General features: G+C 46.7%; 2 protein-coding genes and 5 pseudogenes across 11 annotated transcripts in view; 1 reads left to right on the top strand and 6 right to left on the bottom strand.

Moving 5' to 3' along the window:
• The window catches only part of cabcoco1 (ciliary associated calcium binding coiled-coil 1), a 31,083-nt gene that overhangs the window by 2,167 nt on the left and 7,936 nt on the right, over window positions 1-20,980 (top strand). For 2 of the 5 annotated variants that reach the window (XR_014599242.1, XR_014599244.1), the window contains exon 5: window positions 568-709. Coding sequence is in view for 1 of the 5 variants with exons in the window: in XM_084040503.1 (XP_083896629.1) it covers window positions 568-645 (78 nt within the window). In the remaining 4 variants the exon portion in view is untranslated. Of the gene's footprint in view, window positions 1-567; window positions 1,018-20,980 lie in introns of those variants that run through there. The other 3 variants (XR_014599243.1, XR_014599245.1, XM_084040503.1) reach the window with 2 other exon arrangements.
• On the bottom strand, window positions 2,320-3,362 carry LOC311032807 (high choriolytic enzyme 1-like). Its single transcript, XM_084039856.1, has one exon. The coding sequence runs from the start codon at window positions 3,132-3,134 to the stop codon at window positions 2,328-2,330; it is 807 nt and encodes a 268-aa protein (XP_083895982.1). The 5' UTR covers window positions 3,135-3,362; the 3' UTR covers window positions 2,320-2,327.
• LOC311032806 (high choriolytic enzyme 1 pseudogene) lies at window positions 5,064-6,107 on the bottom strand (annotated as a pseudogene). The gene has a single exon. The product of its transcript is annotated as a high choriolytic enzyme 1 pseudogene (transcript).
• Window positions 7,848-8,873, bottom strand: LOC311032735 (high choriolytic enzyme 1 pseudogene; annotated as a pseudogene). The gene has a single exon. The product of its transcript is annotated as a high choriolytic enzyme 1 pseudogene (transcript).
• On the bottom strand, window positions 10,614-11,666 carry LOC311033350 (high choriolytic enzyme 1 pseudogene; annotated as a pseudogene). The gene has a single exon. The product of its transcript is annotated as a high choriolytic enzyme 1 pseudogene (transcript).
• Window positions 13,413-14,465, bottom strand: LOC311032846 (high choriolytic enzyme 1 pseudogene; annotated as a pseudogene). Its single transcript has one exon. The product of its transcript is annotated as a high choriolytic enzyme 1 pseudogene (transcript).
• LOC311032894 (high choriolytic enzyme 1 pseudogene) lies at window positions 16,220-17,272 on the bottom strand (annotated as a pseudogene). The gene has a single exon. The product of its transcript is annotated as a high choriolytic enzyme 1 pseudogene (transcript).

The raw sequence follows: 20,980 nt of genomic DNA, 5'->3' as shown, positions 1-20,980 counted from the left end.
ATAGTCCTTTATAAAGTCCTTTACATAGTCCTCTACATAGTCCTCTATATAGTCCTTTACAAAGTCCTCCACATGGTCCTCTACATAGTCACCTACATAGTCCTCTATTCCTTTACATAGTCCTCTATATAGTCCTTTACAAAGTCCTCCACATGGTCCTCTACATAGTCACCTACATAGTCCTCTATTCCTTTACATAGTCCTCTATATAGTCCTTTACAAAGTCCTCCACATGGTCCTCTACATAGTCACCTACATAGTCACCTACATAGTCCTCTAGTCCTTTACATAGTCCTCTACATAGTCCTCTATATAGTCCTTTACAAAGTCCTCCACATGGTCCTCTACATAGTCACCTACATAGTCCTCTATTCCTTTACATAGTCCTCTATATAGTCCTTTACATAGTCCTCTACATAGTCCTCTATAAAGTCCTCTACATAGTCCTCTATATAGTCCTCTATCTAGACCTTTAGTCCTCCACATAGTCCTCTATGTGGACAGTGAGTAGGGAGTAATCTCATGTCTATTTGCATTTAAATAACATTTCAACGTGCTGCTTTCCAGAGGACCATCGAGGTGTTCGGCCAGGACGTTCTCACTCCACTGGAGGAAAGTATTCCCACTCGGCTCTTCTCCCAGTAGACGGCTCTGCTCTGCTATGAACAGTGGTGGATGGAGGGATGGATGGACAGCATCAGCGTGGGAGGTGACTTGTGATTCCTTTGTTGTCCACAGTGAGGCGTTCTGAAGTACTTATAACTGGTTATGAAACAGTCTCAGTTTAATAGTGATGCCTCCGTATCATCGACAAGTAATATAACTATTTCTATAGAAGTCCCAAACCTTGTCGTGTTCCCCATGGGAATTTATTTCAGAAAATAAATCTACAGTAGACAAATCATTTTTATCCTGTTATGAATTGTACCATGAATTACATATATGATGTTTGTCAATTTAAAAGATAATTTTACACTTAATCACTTTGTCATGTAAGTGTTGAAGACTGAAAATGCGTAGTTATAAAGCCTTTCCTGCAACAGTGCTCAGTACCAGGACGTAACTTAACTCAACTGTTTGACCAAAAAGCCTAAAGACACCAGGGAGGCTCACAACATTTACAAAGCAGCAGTAGTGGTTATTTCAGCCATGACAGATGAAACCTTGTTGGTGTCTTCATGGACATATCTTTGAACATGCTTTGGACATGCTAGAAACCGCCACAGAGTCTTTGCATATTAATAATACAGGCAGGAATGCATGAATTCCTGATGGGATTTAGCATCAATAATGTAGTGTGTTTGTGTTCTATATATTGTTGCAAAAGTTAATAGTAGTGTGTTCTCAGTGAGTAGTCAAATTTGCAATACGGTTTTAGCTGCATGCAAAATTGAGGGGAAAAAACAAACTCAGTTGTTGTTAATAGATCTTGACTAATTTCAAATGCTAAACACAAATGGGTCAACAGTACACTTTCACTTCCTGTCCCTGGTGTCTTCGCTCTCCAAATATAATGGAGATAAAAGCTCCATTCGGAGCCCTGGGTGCTTTCAGCCTTCCATTCGGCAGGATGTTCCTTTTTAGCCACAGATCTCCCTCTCCTTCGGCATCTGCAGTAATAATAATAACTACATGACTTATTTAGAAAGCTTTCACCAAGCGCTCTGTCCATGTGAGTGGGAAGGGTCAGTGCTCAGGTGCTCTGAGTCCGAACACAATGTTGAATCATAGACTGTTTATAGGAAGTGGACGTCAGTTAGTCATTTTCTCTGCAATCCATGCAATCAATCTTCTTTTTGGAACCAGGAGTCGCCCCCTGATGGTCAGCAGAGATAAAGCAGGTTTAAGGCACTTAAGAATTGACTTTCCATACCTGGAGGTTGCTGCCTGTGTAAAAAAAATTTTGTTGGCGTTTTGGCAGGTTTTTGGTTGTTGGAGGGAAATCAAGCTGACTTGGGTGATATGAACAGTTGTGTGATATAGTCTGCCCTCTTCTGGCCGACAACAAACTCTGCAGGAACACTGCTTTTACTTTACTGTGTACAATCAGGGGGTGGATTGTCAGTTTATCACAGTACAGTAGCCTCAGAGGGACATTATAAAGTCACCATCAATCAAATGTATGGAGAGAGAAAGGACAGAGGCAGATGTTCTTAGTTTGCATTAACTTTATTACAAGTATTTTAGACATGAGAGACAGAATACTGTCACAGGAACTGGAATCTATAGCTGATGATGATCTCAGGTCCTCGTAGCTTTTGATGAAGTAGAGATAACTAGGAATCTTCTCTTTTAGTTTGCTGAGTGAAACCTTGGGAGTGTAGTTGTTAGCAAGAGTAAAGCAGGTTGATCCTCCTGACGTCCCAGTAGGACATGCCCTTCCTCTGGCCGATCCGGACGTTGGGGTTGGGGATGGGGGTGATGGTTTCTCTGCCCTGCTGGATGGTGAAGGCTGTTCTTCCGTAGTGCATGACGGAGCCATAGTCGTAGGGAGTGTTCAGGTTGTTGGTGGACTGCTTGTAGAAGTTGAAGGCCATCTGCTGGTTGATGTTCCCCCAGTTGATCCTGACGTAGTTGTCGCGGTCGCTCCTGGTCTGCTCGTGCTGGAAGCCCAGAGCGTGGAGGATCTCGTGCTGGATGATGCCGTGGTACATGCAGCCCGGCCTGCTGAGAGAGAGCTCCTGTCTGCCTCCCGCTCTGCCCAGAGCCGAGAAGCATCCCCCTTTGTTCACAATGCTGATGAAGTCGTACTGGTTGGTGCGGGGGACGAAGCGGATGCAGCTGCTGCTGTGGAAGGTCTTCATGGCGTAGGCGATCTTCTTCTGCTCCCTGCCGGGGAACTGGTTGCTTATGGTGAAGGGGACCACCACCTGGCCGTTGGAGCTTTTCTTCCACAGGCAGCTGTTGGCCCAGCACGCAATGGCATTCCTGGTTCTGGGAGCCAAGATGTCTCCTTCCAGCAGGATCTCATCGGTGGCGTTGTTGGTGGTCAGAATCCTGGTGCTGATGTCCATGCTGTCGTCTTCGTCCTCTGGGTCCTCTGGGGCCTCTGATCCGCTTCCTTCCTCCATGAGAGGATTGGCCTGAGAGAGGCCGAGCAGGAGCAGCAGCAGCAGGCTGGCGGAGGGAGTCATCTTCAGGGTGGGTCTGGTGGCTGTGGAGCTGCTGTGGAGAGACTCCTTGAAGCTTGATGCTTGACTCAGTTCAGTCCAGGCTCTTTATACTCTCCTCTGCAGGTGTGTCTGCAGGAGGATTATGGGTTGGGGTCCACACTGCTAGGCCTAAATACACCTCTTCAGGGAGGACTCCACGGACAAGCCTACTGTTTCAACATGGTTTGTTATCTCTGGTGATTAGATGGATGAACGCAGAGGGAAGACTGTGTGGAACCAGTTTAACTAGACATATAAACTCACTTTGGATATCAAATAGCGTCCCCCAACATCCCCCACTGCATCTTTTCAAAATAAAATCCAGGTGCATTAAGCGTTTGTGACAAATTAAAGCGATCATGATGTAGCATGTCATCGGTTAACCATTCCATGGAGGTCAATGACACTCTAATTCTGCCTCTCTCTCCCCCACTCGCCCTCTATCCTTTCAAAATAAGAGTTTCCGAGAGTAAATATATGTCAACAAGAATTTGAGGATGATGCCTAGATCGCCAAATTCTTGGGTAATAAAACCCTGGTGGACATCAGAGAGTCTGACTGAACTGACACACACACACACACACACACACACACACACACACACACACACACACACACACACACACACCAAACAGAATGTGACACATTTTCAGAAAAAGGGCTTTACTATCAGACCCTCTTCTTCTATGATAAGCTCCCTTTGGATATCAGATGATTTCCCCCAAACACCCCACCCACTCTCCCACGGCATCTTTTCAAAGTAAAAGCCAGAAACAACTACTGTTGTTTCCTGTTTTGGAGATCACGATGTAGTAAGTCATAGAATAACCATTTCTTGGATGTCAATGACCATCTGATTCTGTTGCTGACCCCCTCTCTACCCCAGTCACCCATTAACCTTTCAAAATAAGAGTTTCAGAGAGGACAGAAACTTGAGGATGATGCCTATCGCACCAAATTCTTGGGGAAAAAACCCGGGAAACATCAGATAGTCTGACTTTCTCTCTCCTCTCTCACCCCATCTACTCTCCACCTCTTCAAAATAAAAGTCCAATAGAGAAACTGCATCTGAACAGCAAGATCAATATTCAGCTTTCTAAACTACATTAGAGCTATTATTTATCTGTGTATGTTGGCAGGCATCCAGTGATGGACATTGTCATAGAAACACCCTGACAATATTCAACACATTGTGGACATTTTTCTACATTTAAAGCCAACAATCCGGATTAGCATTAGCTTTTCAAAAACCCTACGAAAATTCATATTCATGCTGATGAAACCCGTTCTCCCTTTTCCAACTATCCTACTACATCACCTTCTGCTTACACTTCCAAGCATGCAATGCTGTTCAGCATCAGATTTTCAGTAATCAGCATTCCCACTCATTTTCTGCAGGTAATGCATTTTCTAGTTTTATTTGTTTAATTAACTGTATTACTGGTATTTTATACACGAGGAACAGAATACTGTCACATGAACTGGAATCTCTAGCTGGTGATGATCTCAGGTTTTATAGCTTTTGATGAAGTAGAGATAACTAGAAAACTTCTCTTTTGTTTTTGCTCAGACTTCATATTTCAGAATGTTTGAGGGGCTTTGGTGAAATTGTAGAAACTAATGTGGAGCAACCAGGGATTTTCTCCCAGATGTCAAGAATATATAATCACCATCAATCAAAGGTATGGAGAGAAAGGAAGAAGGACAGATGCAGAACCAACAGAGGAAACATGTTCTTAGTTTGCTTTTACTTTATTACAGGTATTTTAGACATGAGAGACAGAATACTGTCACAGGAACTTGAATCTAAAGCTGATGATGATCTCAGGTCCTCGTAGCTTTTGATGAAGTAGAGATAACTAGGAATCTTCTCTTTTGGTTTGCTGAGTGAAAACTTTGGGAGTGTAGTTGTTAGCAAGAGTAAAGCAAGTTGATCCTCCTGACGTCCCAGTAGGACATGCCCTTCCTCTGGCCGATCTGGACGTTTGGGTTGGGGATGGGGGTGATGGTTTCTCTGCCCTGCTGGATGGTGAAGGCTGTTCTTCCGTAGTGCGTGACGGAGCCATAGTCGTAGGGAGTGTTCAGGTTGTTGGTGGACTGCTTGTAGAAGTTATAGGCCATCTGCTTGTTGATGTTCCCCCAGTTGATCCTGACGTAGTTGTCGCGGTCGCTCCTGGTCTGCTCGTGCTGGAAGCCCAGAGCGTGGAGGAACTCGTGCTGGATGATGCCGTGGTACATGCAGCCCGGCCTGCTGAGAGAGAGCTCCTGTCTGCCTCCCACTCTGCCCAGAGACGAGAAGCATCCCCCTTTGTTCACAATGCTGATGAAGTCGTACTGGTTGGTGCGGGGGACGAAGCGGATGCAGCTGCTTTCGTGGAAGGTCTTCATGGCATAGGCGATCTTCTTCTGCTCCCAGCCGGGGAACTGGTTGCTTATGGTGAAGGGGACCACCACCTGGCCGTTGGAGCTTTTCTTCCACAGGCAGCTGTTGGCCCAGCACGCAATGGCATTCCTGGTTCTGGGAGCCAAGATGTCTCCTTCCAGCAGGATCTCATTGGTGGCGTTGTTGGTGGTCAGAATCCTGGTGCTGATGTCCATGCTGTCGTCTTCGTCCTCTGGGGCCTCTGGGTCCTCTGGGGCCTCTGATCCGCTTCCTTCCTCCATGAGAGGATTGGCCTGAGAGAGGCCGAGCAGGAGCAGCAGCAGCAGGCTGGCGGAGGGAGTCATCTTCAGGGTGGGTCTGGTGGCTGTGGAGCTGCTGTGGAGAGACTCCTTGAAGCTTGATGCTTGACTCAGTTCAGTCCAGGCTCTTTATACTCTCCTCTGCAGGTGTGTCTGCAGGAGGATTATGGGTTGGGGTCCACACTGCTAGGCCTAAATACACCTCTTCAGGGAGGACTCCACGGACAAGCCTACTGTTTCAACATGGTTTGTTATCTCTGGTGATTAGATGGATGAACGCAGAGGGAAGACTGTGTGGAACCAGTTTAACTAGACATATAAACTCACTTTGGATATCAAATGGCGTCCCCCCAACATCCCCCACTGCATCTTTTCAAAATAAAATCCAGGTGCATTAAGCGTTTGTTACAAATTAAAGCGATGATGATGTAGCATGTCATCGGTTAACCATTCCATGGAGGTCAATGACACTCTGATTCTGCCTCTCTCTCCCCCACTCGCCCTCTATCCTTTCAAAATAAGAGTTCAGGAGAGTAAATATATGTCAACAAGAATTTGAGGATGATGCCTAGATCGCCAAATTCTTGGGTCATAAAACCCTGGTGGACATCAGAGAGTCTGACTGAACTGACACACACACACACACACACACACACACACACTCACACACACACACTCACACTCACACACACACACACACTCTCACACACACACACACACACACACACACCAAACAGAATGTGAGACATTTTCAGAAAAAGGGCTTTACTATCAGACCCTCTTCTTCTATGATAAGCTCCCTTTGGATATCAGATGATTTCCCCCAAACACCCCACCCACTCTCCCACGGCATCTTTTCAAAGTAAAAGCCAGAAACAACAACTGTTGTTTCCTGTTTTGGAGATCACGATGTAGTATGTCATAGAATAACCATTTCTTGGATGTCAAGGACCATGTGATTCTGTTGCTGACCCCCTCTCTACCCCAGTCACCCATTAACCTTTCAAAATTAGAGTTTCAAAGAGGACAGAAACTTGAGGATGATGCCTATCGCACCAAATTCTTTGGGAAAAAACCCGGGAAACATCAGATAGTCTGACTTTCTCTCTCCTCTCTCACCCCATCTACTCTCCACCTCTTCAAAATAAAAGTCCAATAGAGAAACTGCATCTGAACAGCAAGATCAATATTCAGCTTTCTAAACTACATTAGAGCTATTATTTATCTGTGTATGTTGGCAGGCATCCAGTGATGGACATTGTCATAGAAACACCCTGACAATATTCAACACATTGTGGACATGTTTCTACATTTAAAGCCAACAATCCGGATTAGCATTAGCTTTTCAAAAACCCTACGAAAATTCATATTCATGCTGATGAAACCCGTTCTCCCTTTTCCAACTATCCTACTACATCACCTTCTGCTTACACTTCCAAGCATGCAATGCTGTTCAGCATCAGATTTTCAGTAATCAGCATTCCCACTCATTTTCTGCAGGTAATGCATTTTCTAGTTTTATTTGTTTAATTAACTGTATTACTGGTATTTTATACACGAGGAACAGAATACTGTCACATGAACTGGAATCTCTAGCTGGTGATGATCTCAGGTTTTATAGCTTTTGATGAAGTAGAGATAACTAGAAAACTTCTCTTTTGTTTTTGCTCAGACTTCATATTTCAGAATGTTTGAGGGGCATTGGTGAAATTGTAGAAACTAATGTGGAGCAACCAGGGATTTTCTCCCAGATGTCAAGAATATATAATCACCATCAATCAAAGGTATGGAGAGAAAGGAAGAAGGACAGATGCAGAACCAACAGAGGAAACATGTTCTTAGTTTGCTTTTACTTTATTACAGGTATTTTAGACATGAGAGACAGAATACTGTCACAGGAACTTGAATCTATAGCTGATGATGATCTCAGGTCCTCGTAGCTTTTGATGAAGTAGAGATAACTAGGAATCTTCTCTTTTGGTTTGCTGAGTGAAAACTTTGGGAGTGTAGTTGTTAGCAAGAGTAAAGCAAGTTGATCCTCCTGACGTCCCAGTAGGACATGCCCTTCCTCTGGCCGATCTGGACGTTGGGGTTGGGGATGGGGGTGATGGTTTCTCTGCCCTGCTGGATGGTGAAGGCTGTTCTTCCGTAGTGCGTGACGGAGCCATAGTCGTAGGGAGTGTTCAGGTTGTTGGTGGACTGCTTGTAGAAGTTATAGGCCATCTGCTTGTTGATGTTCCCCCAGTTGATCCTGACGTAGTTGTCGCGGTCGCTCCTGGTCTGCTCGTGCTGGAAGCCCAGAGCGTGGAGGAACTCGTGCTGGATGATGCCGTGGTACATGCAGCCCGGCCTGCTGAGAGAGAGCTCCTGTCTGCCTCCCACTCTGCCCAGAGACGAGAAGCATCCCCCTTTGTTCACAATGCTGATGAAGTCGTACTGGTTGGTGCGGGGGATGAAGCGGATGCAGCTGCTTTCGTGGAAGGTCTTCATGGCATAGGCGATCTTCTTCTGCTCCCAGCCGGGGAACTGGTTGCTTATGGTGAAGGGGACCACCACCTGGCCGTTGGAGCTTTTCTTCCACAGGCAGCTGTTGGCCCAGCACGCAATGGCATTCCTGGTTCTGGGAGCCAAGATGTCTCCTTCCAGCAGGATCTCATTGGTGGCGTTGTTGGTGGTCAGAATCCTGGTGCTGATGTCCATGCTGTCGTCTTCGTCCTCTGGGGCCTCTGATCCGCTTCCTTCCTCCATGAGAGGATTGGCCTGAGAGAGGCCGAGCAGGAGCAGCAGCAGCAGGCTGGCGGAGGGAGTCATCTTCAGGGTGGGTCTGGTGGCTGTGGAGCTGCTGTGGAGAGACTCCTTGAAGCTTGATGCTTGACTCAGTTCAGTCCAGGCTCTTTATACTCTCCTCTGCAGGTGTGTCTGCAGGAGGATTATGGGTTGGGGTCCACACTGCTAGGCCTAAATACACCTCTTCAGGGAGGACTCCACGGACAAGCCTACTGTTTCAACATGGTTTGTTATCTCTGGTGATTAGATGGATGAACGCAGAGGGAAGACTGTGTGGAACCAGTTTAACTAGACATATAAACTCACTTTGGATATCAAATGGCGTCCCCCCAACATCCCCCACTGCATCTTTTCAAAATAAAATCCAGGTGCATTAAGCGTTTGTGACCAATTAAAGCGATGATGATGTAGCATGTCATCGGTTAACCATTCCATGGAGGTCAATGACACTCTGATTCTGCCTCTCTCTCCCCCACTCGCCCTCTATCCTTTCAAAATAAGAGTTCAGGAGAGTAAATATATGTCAACAAGAATTTGAGGATGATGCCTAGATCGCCAAATTCTTGGGTCATAAAACCCTGGTGGACATCAGAGAGTCTGACTGAACTGACACACACACACACACACTCACACACACACACTCACACACACACACTCACACTCACACACACACACACACACACACACTCTCACACACACACACACACACCAAACAGAATGTGAGACATTTTCAGAAAAAGGGCTTTACTATCAGACCCTCTTCTTCTATGATAAGCTCCCTTTGGATATCAGATGATTTCCCCCAAACACCCCACCCACTCTCCCACGGCATCTTTTCAAAGTAAAAGCCAGAAACAACAACTGTTGTTTCCTGTTTTGGAGATCACGATGTAGTATGTCATAGAATAACCATTTCTTGGATGTCAAGGACCATCTGATTCTGTTGCTGACCCCCTCTCTACCCCAGTCACCCATTAACCTTTCAAAATTAGAGTTTCAAAGAGGACAGAAACTTGAGGATGATGCCTATCGCACCAAATTCTTTGGGAAAAAACCCGGGAAACATCAGATAGTCTGACTTTCTCTCTCCTCTCTCACCCCATCTACTCTCCACCTCTTCAAAATAAAAGTCCAATAGAGAAACTGCATCTGAACAGCAAGATCAATATTCAGCTTTCTAAACTACATTAGAGCTATTATTTATCTGTGTATGTTGGCAGGCATCCAGTGATGGACATTGTCATAGAAACACCCTGACAATATTCAACACATTGTGGACATTTTTCTACATTTAAAGCCAACAATCCGGATTAGCATTAGCTTTTCAAAAACCCTACGAAAATTCATATTCATGCTGATGAAACCCGTTCTCCCTTTTCCAACTATCCTACTACATCACCTTCTGCTTACACTTCCAAGCATGCAATGCTGTTCAGCATCAGATTTTCAGTAATCAGCATTCCCACTCATTTTCTGCAGGTAATGCATTTTCTAGTTTTATTTGTTTAATTAACTGTATTACTGGTATTTTATACACGAGGAACAGAATACTGTCACATGAACTGGAATCTCTAGCTGGTGATGATCTCAGGTTTTATAGCTTTTGATGAAGTAGAGATAACTAGAAAACTTCTCTTTTGTTTTTGCTCAGACTTCATATTTCAGAATGTTTGAGGGGCATTGGTGAAATTGTAGAAACTAATGTGGAGCAACCAGGGATTTTCTCCCAGATGTCAAGAATATATAATCACCATCAATCAAAGGTATGGAGAGAAAGGAAGAAGGACAGATGCAGAACCAACAGAGGAAACATGTTCTTAGTTTGCTTTTACTTTATTACAGGTATTTTAGACATGAGAGACAGAATACTGTCACAGGAACTTGAATCTATAGCTGATGATGATCTCAGGTCCTCGTAGCTTTTGATGAAGTAGAGATAACTAGGAATCTTCTCTTTTGGTTTGCTGAGTGAAAACTTTGGGAGTGTAGTTGTTAGCAAGAGTAAAGCAAGTTGATCCTCCTGACGTCCCAGTAGGACATGCCCTTCCTCTGGCCGATCTGGACGTTGGGGTTGGGGATGGGGGTGATGGTTTCTCTGCCCTGCTGGATGGTGAAGGCTGTTCTTCCGTAGTGCGTGACGGAGCCATAGTCGTAGGGAGTGTTCAGGTTGTTGGTGGACTGCTTGTAGAAGTTATAGGCCATCTGCTTGTTGATGTTCCCCCAGTTGATCCTGACGTAGTTGTCGCGGTCGCTCCTGGTCTGCTCGTGCTGGAAGCCCAGAGCGTGGAGGAACTCGTGCTGGATGATGCCGTGGTACATGCAGCCCGGCCTGCTGAGAGAGAGCTCCTGTCTGCCTCCCACTCTGCCCAGAGACGAGAAGCATCCCCCTTTGTTCACAATGCTGATGAAGTCGTACTGGTTGGTGCGGGGGACGAAGCGGATGCAGCTGCTTTCGTGGAAGGTCTTCATGGCATAGGCGATCTTCTTCTGCTCCCAGCCGGGGAACTGGTTGCTTATGGTGAAGGGGACCACCACCTGGCCGTTGGAGCTTTTCTTCCACAGGCAGCTGTTGGCCCAGCACGCAATGGCATTCCTGGTTCTGGGAGCCAAGATGTCTCCTTCCAGCAGGATCTCATTGGTGGCGTTGTTGGTGGTCAGAATCCTGGTGCTGATGTCCATGCTGTCGTCTTCGTCCTCTGGGGCCTCTGGGTCCTCTGGGGCCTCTGGGGCCTCTGATCCGCTTCCTTCCTCCATGAGAGGATTGGCCTGAGAGAGGCCGAGCAGGAGCAGCAGCAGCAGGCTGGCGGAGGGAGTCATCTTCAGGGTGGGTCTGGTGGCTGTGGAGCTGCTGTGGAGAGACTCCTTGAAGCTTGATGCTTGACTCAGTTCAGTCCAGGCTCTTTATACTCTCCTCTGCAGGTGTGTCTGCAGGAGGATTATGGGTTGGGGTCCACACTGCTAGGCCTAAATACACCTCTTCAGGGAGGACTCCACGGACAAGCCTACTGTTTCAACATGGTTTGTTATCTCTGGTGATTAGATGGATGAACGCAGAGGGAAGACTGTGTGGAACCAGTTTAACTAGACATATAAACTCACTTTGGATATCAAATGGCGTCCCCCCAACATCCCCCACTGCATCTTTTCAAAATAAAATCCAGGTGCATTAAGCGTTTGTTACAAATTAAAGCGATGATGATGTAGCATGTCATCGGTTAACCATTCCATGGAGGTCAATGACACTCTGATTCTGCCTCTCTCTCCCCCACTCGCCCTCTATCCTTTCAAAATAAGAGTTCAGGAGAGTAAATATATGTCAACAAGAATTTGAGGATGATGCCTAGATCGCCAAATTCTTGGGTCATAAAACCCTGGTGGACATCAGAGAGTCTGACTGAACTGACACACACACACACTCACACACACACACTCACACACACACACTCACACTCACACACACACACACACACACACTCTCACACACACACACACACACACACACACACACCAAACAGAATGTGAGACATTTTCAGAAAAAGGGCTTTACTATCAGACCCTCTTCTTCTATGATAAGCTCCCTTTGGATATCAGATGATTTCCCCCAAACACCCCACCCACTCTCCCACGGCATCTTTTCAAAGTAAAAGCCAGAAACAACTACTGTTGTTTCCTGTTTTGGAGATCACGATGTAGTAAGTCATAGAATAACCATTTCTTGGATGTCAATGACCATCTGATTCTGTTGCTGACCCCCTCTCTACCCCAGTCACCCATTAACCTTTCAAAATAAGAGTTTCAAAGAGGACAGAAACTTGAGGATGATGCCTATCGCACCAAATTCTTTGGGAAAAAACCCGGGAAACATCAGATAGTCTGACTTTCTCTCTCCTCTCTCACCCCATCTACTCTCCACCTCTTCAAAATAAAAGTCCAATAGAGAAACTGCATCTGAACAGCAAGATCAATATTCAGCTTTCTAAACTACATTAGAGCTATTATTTATCTGTGTATGTTGGCAGGCATCCAGTGATGGACATTGTCATAGAAACACCCTGACAATATTCAACACATTGTGGACATTTTTCTACATTTAAAGCCAACAATCCGGATTAGCATTAGCTTTTCAAAAACCCTACGAAAATTCATATTCATGCTGATGAAACCCGTTCTCCCTTTTCCAACTATCCTACTACATCACCTTCTGCTTACACTTCCAAGCATGCAATGCTGTTCAGCATCAGATTTTCAGTAATCAGCATTCCCACTCATTTTCTGCAGGTAATGCATTTTCTAGTTTTATTTGTTTAATTAACTGTATTACTGGTATTTTATACACGAGGAACAGAATACTGTCACATGAACTGGAATCTCTAGCTGGTGATGATCTCAGGTTTTATAGCTTTTGATGAAGTAGAGATAACTAGAAAACTTCTCTTTTGTTTTTGCTCAGACTTCATATTTCAGAATGTTTGAGGGGCATTGGTGAAATTGTAGAAACTAATGTGGAGCAACCAGGGATTTTCTCCCAGATGTCAAGAATATATAATCACCATCAATCAAAGGTATGGAGAGAAAGGAAGAAGGACAGATGCAGAACCAACAGAGGAAACATGTTCTTAGTTTGCTTTTACTTTATTACAGGTATTTTAGACATGAGAGACAGAATACTGTCACAGGAACTTGAATCTATAGCTGATGATGATCTCAGGTCCTCGTAGCTTTTGATGAAGTAGAGATAACTAGGAATCTTCTCTTTTGGTTTGCTGAGTGAAAACTTTGGGAGTGTAGTTGTTAGCAAGAGTAAAGCAAGTTGATCCTCCTGACGTCCCAGTAGGACATGCCCTTCCTCTGGCCGATCTGGACGTTGGGGTTGGGGATGGGGGTGATGGTTTCTCTGCCCTGCTGGATGGTGAAGGCTGTTCTTCCGTAGTGCGTGACGGAGCCATAGTCGTAGGGAGTGTTCAGGTTGTTGGTGGACTGCTTGTAGAAGTTATAGGCCATCTGCTTGTTGATGTTCCCCCAGTTGATCCTGACGTAGTTGTCGCGGTCGCTCCTGGTCTGCTCGTGCTGGAAGCCCAGAGCGTGGAGGAACTCGTGCTGGATGATGCCGTGGTACATGCAGCCCGGCCTGCTGAGAGAGAGCTCCTGTCTGCCTCCCACTCTGCCCAGAGACGAGAAGCATCCCCCTTTGTTCACAATGCTGATGAAGTCGTACTGGTTGGTGCGGGGGACGAAGCGGATGCAGCTGCTTTCGTGGAAGGTCTTCATGGCATAGGCGATCTTCTTCTGCTCCCAGCCGGGGAACTGGTTGCTTATGGTGAAGGGGACCACCACCTGGCCGTTGGAGCTTTTCTTCCACAGGCAGCTGTTGGCCCAGCACGCAATGGCATTCCTGGTTCTGGGAGCCAAGATGTCTCCTTCCAGCAGGATCTCATTGGTGGCGTTGTTGGTGGTCAGAATCCTGGTGCTGATGTCCATGCTGTCGTCTTCGTCCTCTGGGGCCTCTGGGTCCTCTGGGGCCTCTGGGGCCTCTGATCCGCTTCCTTCCTCCATGAGAGGATTGGCCTGAGAGAGGCCGAGCAGGAGCAGCAGCAGCAGGCTGGCGGAGGGAGTCATCTTCAGGGTGGGTCTGGTGGCTGTGGAGCTGCTGTGGAGAGACTCCTTGAAGCTTGATGCTTGACTCAGTTCAGTCCAGGCTCTTTATACTCTCCTCTGCAGGTGTGTCTGCAGGAGGATTATGGGTTGGGGTCCACACTGCTAGGCCTAAATACACCTCTTCAGGGAGGACTCCACGGACAAGCCTACTGTTTCAACATGGTTTGTTATCTCTGGTGATTAGATGGATGAACGCAGAGGGAAGACTGTGTGGAACCAGTTTAACTAGACATATAAACTCACTTTGGATATCAAATATCGTCCCCCCAACATCCCCCACTGCATCTTTTCAAAATAAAATCCAGGTGCATTAAGCGTTTGTTACAAATTAAAGCGATGATGATGTAGCATGTCATCGGTTAACCATTCCATGGAGGTCAATGACACTCTGATTCTGCCTCTCTCTCCCCCACTCGCCCTCTATCCTTTCAAAATAAGAGTTCAGGAGAGTAAATATATGTCAACAAGAATTTGAGGATGATGCCTAGATCGCCAAATTCTTGGGTCATAAAACCCTGGTGGACATCAGAGAGTCTGACTGAACTGACACACACACACACACACACACTCACACACACACACTCACACACACACACTCACACTCACACACACACACACACACACACTCTCACACACACACACACACACACACACACACACCAAACAGAATGTGAGACATTTTCAGAAAAAGGGCTTTACTATCAGACCCTCTTCTTCTATGATAAGCTCCCTTTGGATATCAGATGATTTCCCCCAAACACCCCACCCACTCTCCCACGGCATCTTTTCAAAGTAAAAGCCAGAAACAACAACTGTTGTTTCCTGTTTTGGAGATCACGATGTAGTATGTCATAGAATAACCATTTCTTGGATGTCAAGGACCATCTGATTCTGTTGCTGACCCCCTCTCTACCCCAGTCACCCATTAACCTTTCAAAATTAGAGTTTCAAAGAGGACAGAAACTTGAGGATGATGCCTATCGCACCAAATTCTTTGGGAAAAAACCCGGGAAACATCAGATAGTCTGACTTTCTCTCTCCTCTCTCACCCCATCTACTCTCCACCTCTTCAAAATAAAAGTCCAATAGAGAAACTGCATCTGAACAGCAAGATCAATATTCAGCTTTCTAAACTACATTAGAGCTATTATTTATCTGTGTATGTTGGCAGGCATCCAGTGATGGACATTGTCATAGAAACACCCTGACAATATTCAACACATTGTGGACATTTTTCTACATTTAAAGCCAACAATCCGGATTAGCATTAGCTTTTCAAAAACCCTACGAAAATTCATATTCATGCTGATGAAACCCGTTCTCCCTTTTCCAACTATCCTACTACATCACCTTCTGCTTACACTTCCAAGCATGCAATGCTGTTCAGCATCAGATTTTCAGTAATCAGCATTCCCACTCATTTTCTGCAGGTAATGCATTTTCTAGTTTTATTTGTTTAATTAACTGTATTACTGGTATTTTATACACGAGGAACAGAATACTGTCACATGAACTGGAATCTCTAGCTGGTGATGATCTCAGGTTTTATAGCTTTTGATGAAGTAGAGATAACTAGAAAACTTCTCTTTTGTTTTTGCTCAGACTTCATATTTCAGAATGTTTGAGGGGCATTGGTGAAATTGTAGAAACTAATGTGGAGCAACCAGGGATTTTCTCCCAGATGTCAAGAATATATAATCACCATCAATCAAAGGTATGGAGAGAAAGGAAGAAGGACAGATGCAGAACCAACAGAGGAAACATGTTCTTAGTTTGCTTTTACTTTATTACAGGTATTTTAGACATGAGAGACAGAATACTGTCACAGGAACTTGAATCTATAGCTGATGATGATCTCAGGTCCTCGTAGCTTTTGATGAAGTAGAGATAACTAGGAATCTTCTCTTTTGGTTTGCTGAGTGAAAACTTTGGGAGTGTAGTTGTTAGCAAGAGTAAAGCAAGTTGATCCTCCTGACGTCCCAGTAGGACATGCCCTTCCTCTGGCCGATCTGGACGTTGGGGTTGGGGATGGGGGTGATGGTTTCTCTGCCCTGCTGGATGGTGAAGGCTGTTCTTCCGTAGTGCGTGACGGAGCCATAGTCGTAGGGAGTGTTCAGGTTGTTGGTGGACTGCTTGTAGAAGTTATAGGCCATCTGCTTGTTGATGTTCCCCCAGTTGATCCTGACGTAGTTGTCGCGGTCGCTCCTGGTCTGCTCGTGCTGGAAGCCCAGAGCGTGGAGGAACTCGTGCTGGATGATGCCGTGGTACATGCAGCCCGGCCTGCTGAGAGAGAGCTCCTGTCTGCCTCCCACTCTGCCCAGAGACGAGAAGCATCCCCCTTTGTTCACAATGCTGATGAAGTCGTACTGGTTGGTGCGGGGGACGAAGCGGATGCAGCTGCTTTCGTGGAAGGTCTTCATGGCATAGGCGATCTTCTTCTGCTCCCAGCCGGGGAACTGGTTGCTTATGGTGAAGGGGACCACCACCTGGCCGTTGGAGCTTTTCTTCCACAGGCAGCTGTTGGCCCAGCACGCAATGGCATTCCTGGTTCTGGGAGCCAAGATGTCTCCTTCCAGCAGGATCTCATTGGTGGCGTTGTTGGTGGTCAGAATCCTGGTGCTGATGTCCATGCTGTCGTCTTCGTCCTCTGGGGCCTCTGGGTCCTCTGGGGCCTCTGGGGCCTCTGATCCGCTTCCTTCCTCCATGAGAGGATTGGCCTGAGAGAGGCCGAGCAGGAGCAGCAGCAGCAGGCTGGCGGAGGGAGTCATCTTCAGGGTGGGTCTGGTGGCTGTGGAGCTGCTGTGGAGAGACTCCTTGAAGCTTGATGCTTGACTCAGTTCAGTCCAGGCTCTTTATACTCTCCTCTGCAGGTGTGTCTGCAGGAGGATTATGGGTTGGGGTCCACACTGCTAGGCCTAAATACACCTCTTCAGGGAGGACTCCACGGACAAGCCTACTGTTTCAACATGGTTTGTTATCTCTGGTGATTAGATGGATGAACGCAGAGGGAAGACTGTGTGGAACCAGTTTAACTAGACATATAAACTCACTTTGGATATCAAATGGCGTCCCCCCAACATCCCCCACTGCATCTTTTCAAAATAAAATCCAGGTGCATTAAGCGTTTGTTACAAATTAAAGCGATGATGATGTAGCATGTCATCGGTTAACCATTCCATGGAGGTCAATGACACTCTGATTCTGCCTCTCTCTCCCCCACTCGCCCTCTATCCTTTCAAAATAAGAGTTCAGGAGAGTAAATATATGTCAACAAGAATTTGAGGATGATGCCTAGATCGCCAAATTCTTGGGTCATAAAACCCTGGTGGACATCAGAGAGTCTGACTGAACTGACACACACACTCACACACACACACTCACACACACACACTCACACACACACACACACACACACACTCACATACACACACACACACACACCAAACAGAATGTGAGACATTTTCAGAAAAAGGGCTTTACTATCAGACCCTCTTCTTCTATGGTAAGCTCCCTTTGGATATCAGATGATTTCCCCCAAACACCCCACCCACTCTCCCACGGCATCTTTTCAAAGTAAAAGCCAGAAACAACTACTGTTTCCTGTTTTGGAGATCACGATGTAGTATGTCATAGAATAACCATTTCTTGGATGTCAAGGACCATGTGATTCTGTTGCTGACCCCCTCTCTACCCCAGTCACCCATTAACCTTTCAAAATTAGAGTTTCAAAGAGGACAGAAACTTGAGGATGATGCCTATCGCACCAAATTCTTGGGGAAAAAACCCGGGAAACATCAGATAGTCTGACTTTGTCTCTCTCCTCTCTCACCCCATCTACTCTCCACCTCTTCAAAATAAAAGTCCAATAGAGAAACTGCATCTGAACTGCAAGATCAATATTCAGCTTTCTAAACTACATTAGAGCTATTATTTATCTGTGTATGTTGACAGGCATCCAGTGATGGACATTGTCATAGAAACACCCTAACAATATTCAACACATTGTAGACATTTTTCTATATTTTAAACATTTACATTTACATTTAGGTCATTTAGCAGACGCTTTCGTCCAAAGCGACTTACAATAAGTACATTTGTGGGTCATGCTATGTAGAGTCGAGGTGAAGTCTGAACAGGTGAGTCTTGAGCCTTTTTCGGAAAATGGCAAATGACTCAGCTGTCCTGACATTAGTCGGGAGTTCGTTCCACCACTGAGGACCAGAACAGAGAAGAGTCTGGACTTTGCTGAGCGACATTTGTTTGATTTCAGCGATGGTGGTACCAGCCGGCCAGCTGAAGTAGAGGAGCGAAGTGCTCGCTTCGGGGCATGAGGTTTGACCAGTGTTTGAAGGTAGATGGGTGCTGTTCCATTGATGGCCCTGAAGGCCAGTGTCATCGTCTTGAATTGGATGCGTGCTGCAACAGGAAGCCAGTGGAGGTCACGGAGGAGGGGGGTCACATGGGAGAATTTGGGTAGATTGAAGATAAGGCGTGCTGCAGCGTTCTGGATACGCTGCAATGGTTTAATCGCAGAGGCCGGGAGTCCGGCCAGGAGAGAGTTGCAGTAGTCAAGGCGGGAGACGACCAGTGCTTGGACCAAGAGTTGCGTTGCATCCTTTGTGAGGAAGGTCCGAATCCTGCGGATATTGTAGAGGGCAAATCTGCAGGATCGGGCCACAGCAGTGATGTTGGGGGTGCAGGATAGTTGGTCATCGAGGATTACACCCAGGTTCCTCGCAGTTGATGACGGCAATACTGTGATGCCCTCGACAGTGACCGACAGGTCCATGCGAGGGCAGTCTTTCCCTGGGATGAAGAGGAGTTCGGTTTTATTCAGGTTAAGCTTGAGGTGATGTGCAGTTGTCCAGACAGAGATGTCAGCCAGACAGTCCGAGATGCGAGTTGCAATGTGAGTGTCAGAGGACGGGGGAAAAGAGAGGAACAGCTGGGTGTCATCTGCGTAGCAATGGTAGGAGAATCCATGCGATGTGATAACAGAACCTAGTGATCTGGTGTATAGTGAGAACAGAAGCGGTCCCAATACTGAGCCTTGAGGGACACCCGTGTCCAGAGAACAGGGTTTGGACATAGAGCCATTCCATGTGACCTGAAAGGTGCGATTTGTCAGGTACAGTATGATGTAAACCAGGTGAGAGCAGAGTCAGTTATGCCAAGTTCAGCCAGAGTGGAGAGGAGGATTTGGTGATTGACTGTGTCGAACGTAGCAGATAGGTCGAGGAGAACGAGAACGGAGGAGTGGGACGAGGCTCTGGCGTCTCGCAGGGACTCGGTCACCGTGAGGAGGGCCGTCTCAGTGGAGTGAGCAGTCCTGAATCCTGATTGATTAGGGTCTAGGAGGTTGTTCAGCGAGAGATAGGATGACAGTTGGTTGTAGGCGGCACGTTCCAAGGTTTTAGAGAGGAATGAAAGAAGAGATACAGGTCTGTAGCTTTGGATGTCAGTAGCGTCTAGGGTGGGTTTTTTAAGGAGAGGCTTCACGGTAGCTGTCTTAAAATCCGCTGGAATGACACCTGAGGTGAGGGAGGAGTTGATCAGGGTGGTGAGGAATGGCAAGATGTCGTGTGAGATGTCTTGGAGAAGAGAGGAGGGAATCGGGTCGAGGGAGCAGGTGGTCGCACGGTTAGATGTAACAAGTGCGTGAACGTCTTCAGAGGTGAGGGGGGTAAAGCTGGTAAGACCATCCGAGTTGAGAGTTGGGGGAGATGTCTTCTGGGAGGGAATAGGTGTGAATGAGGAGCTGATGTCATTGACTTTCTTGGTAAAGTAAGTAGCAAAGTCATCGGCAGTAAGGGAGGAAGGGGGGGGGGGGGGGGGAGGGGTGAGGAGGGAGGAGAACATGGAGAAGAGTTTCCTGGGGTTGGAGGCAGAAGAGTTGATCTTTGCCAGGTAGAAGGCAGATTTAGCTGCCGAAACAGTTGAGGTGAAGTCAGAGAGGAGGTGGTGGTAGTGAGCAAGGTCCTCGTGCTGGCCCGATTTCTTCCATTTTCTCTCTGACGCTCACAACAATGATCTGTTGGTTCGCAGAGGTTCAGACAGCCAGGGAGGGGGGGGAGATGATCGCGCAGGTCGTGAGATAGGGGGACAGAGAGTGTCCAAAGAAGAGGAGAGTGAGGACATCAGGATGGAGGAGGCTTCCTCAGTAGGCATTAAGGAGAACTGTTCTGAGGATGGTAGCAAGGAGATAACAGTTAAGGAGAGAGCGGCGGGAGTGAGGGATTTCAGGTTGCGGCGGCTGGTGACCATTCGAGGCGTACAGGGGAGTGATGTGGTGGGCTCCATGGGGAGGGAGAAAGTCACAAAGTGGTGGTCGGACACGGTGAGCGGGGTAACAGAGAGTGCCGAGATGCCACAGGATCTTGTGAAGACAAGGTCAAGTTGGTTCCCGGCCCGGTGAGTTGGTGGAGAGGGGGAGAGTGTAAGGTCAAATGCGGAAAAGAAGTCAATGAAATCAGATGAGTGCAGCTTTCCTGAGTGGATGTTGAAGTCACCGAGGACGACGAGTGGTGTGCCATCATCAGGGGAGCAGCTCAGGAGGGCATCCATCTCATCCAAAAAGTCACAGAGAGGACCAGGTGGGCGATAGATCACTATGATGTTGAGTTTGAAAGGAAGGGTGACAGAGACGGCGTGGAATTCAAGTGTAGATCGGGGTAGGTGGTCCAGAGGAAGGACCTGGTAGGACC

Source organism: Eutrigla gurnardus (assembly GCF_963514095.1).
Source record: "Eutrigla gurnardus genome assembly, chromosome: 22".
Classification (NCBI taxonomy): domain Eukaryota; kingdom Metazoa; phylum Chordata; class Actinopteri; order Perciformes; family Triglidae; genus Eutrigla; species Eutrigla gurnardus.
The sequence above is the reverse complement of the archived record's forward strand: the minus strand, read 5'-3'. Positions and strand labels throughout refer to the sequence as shown.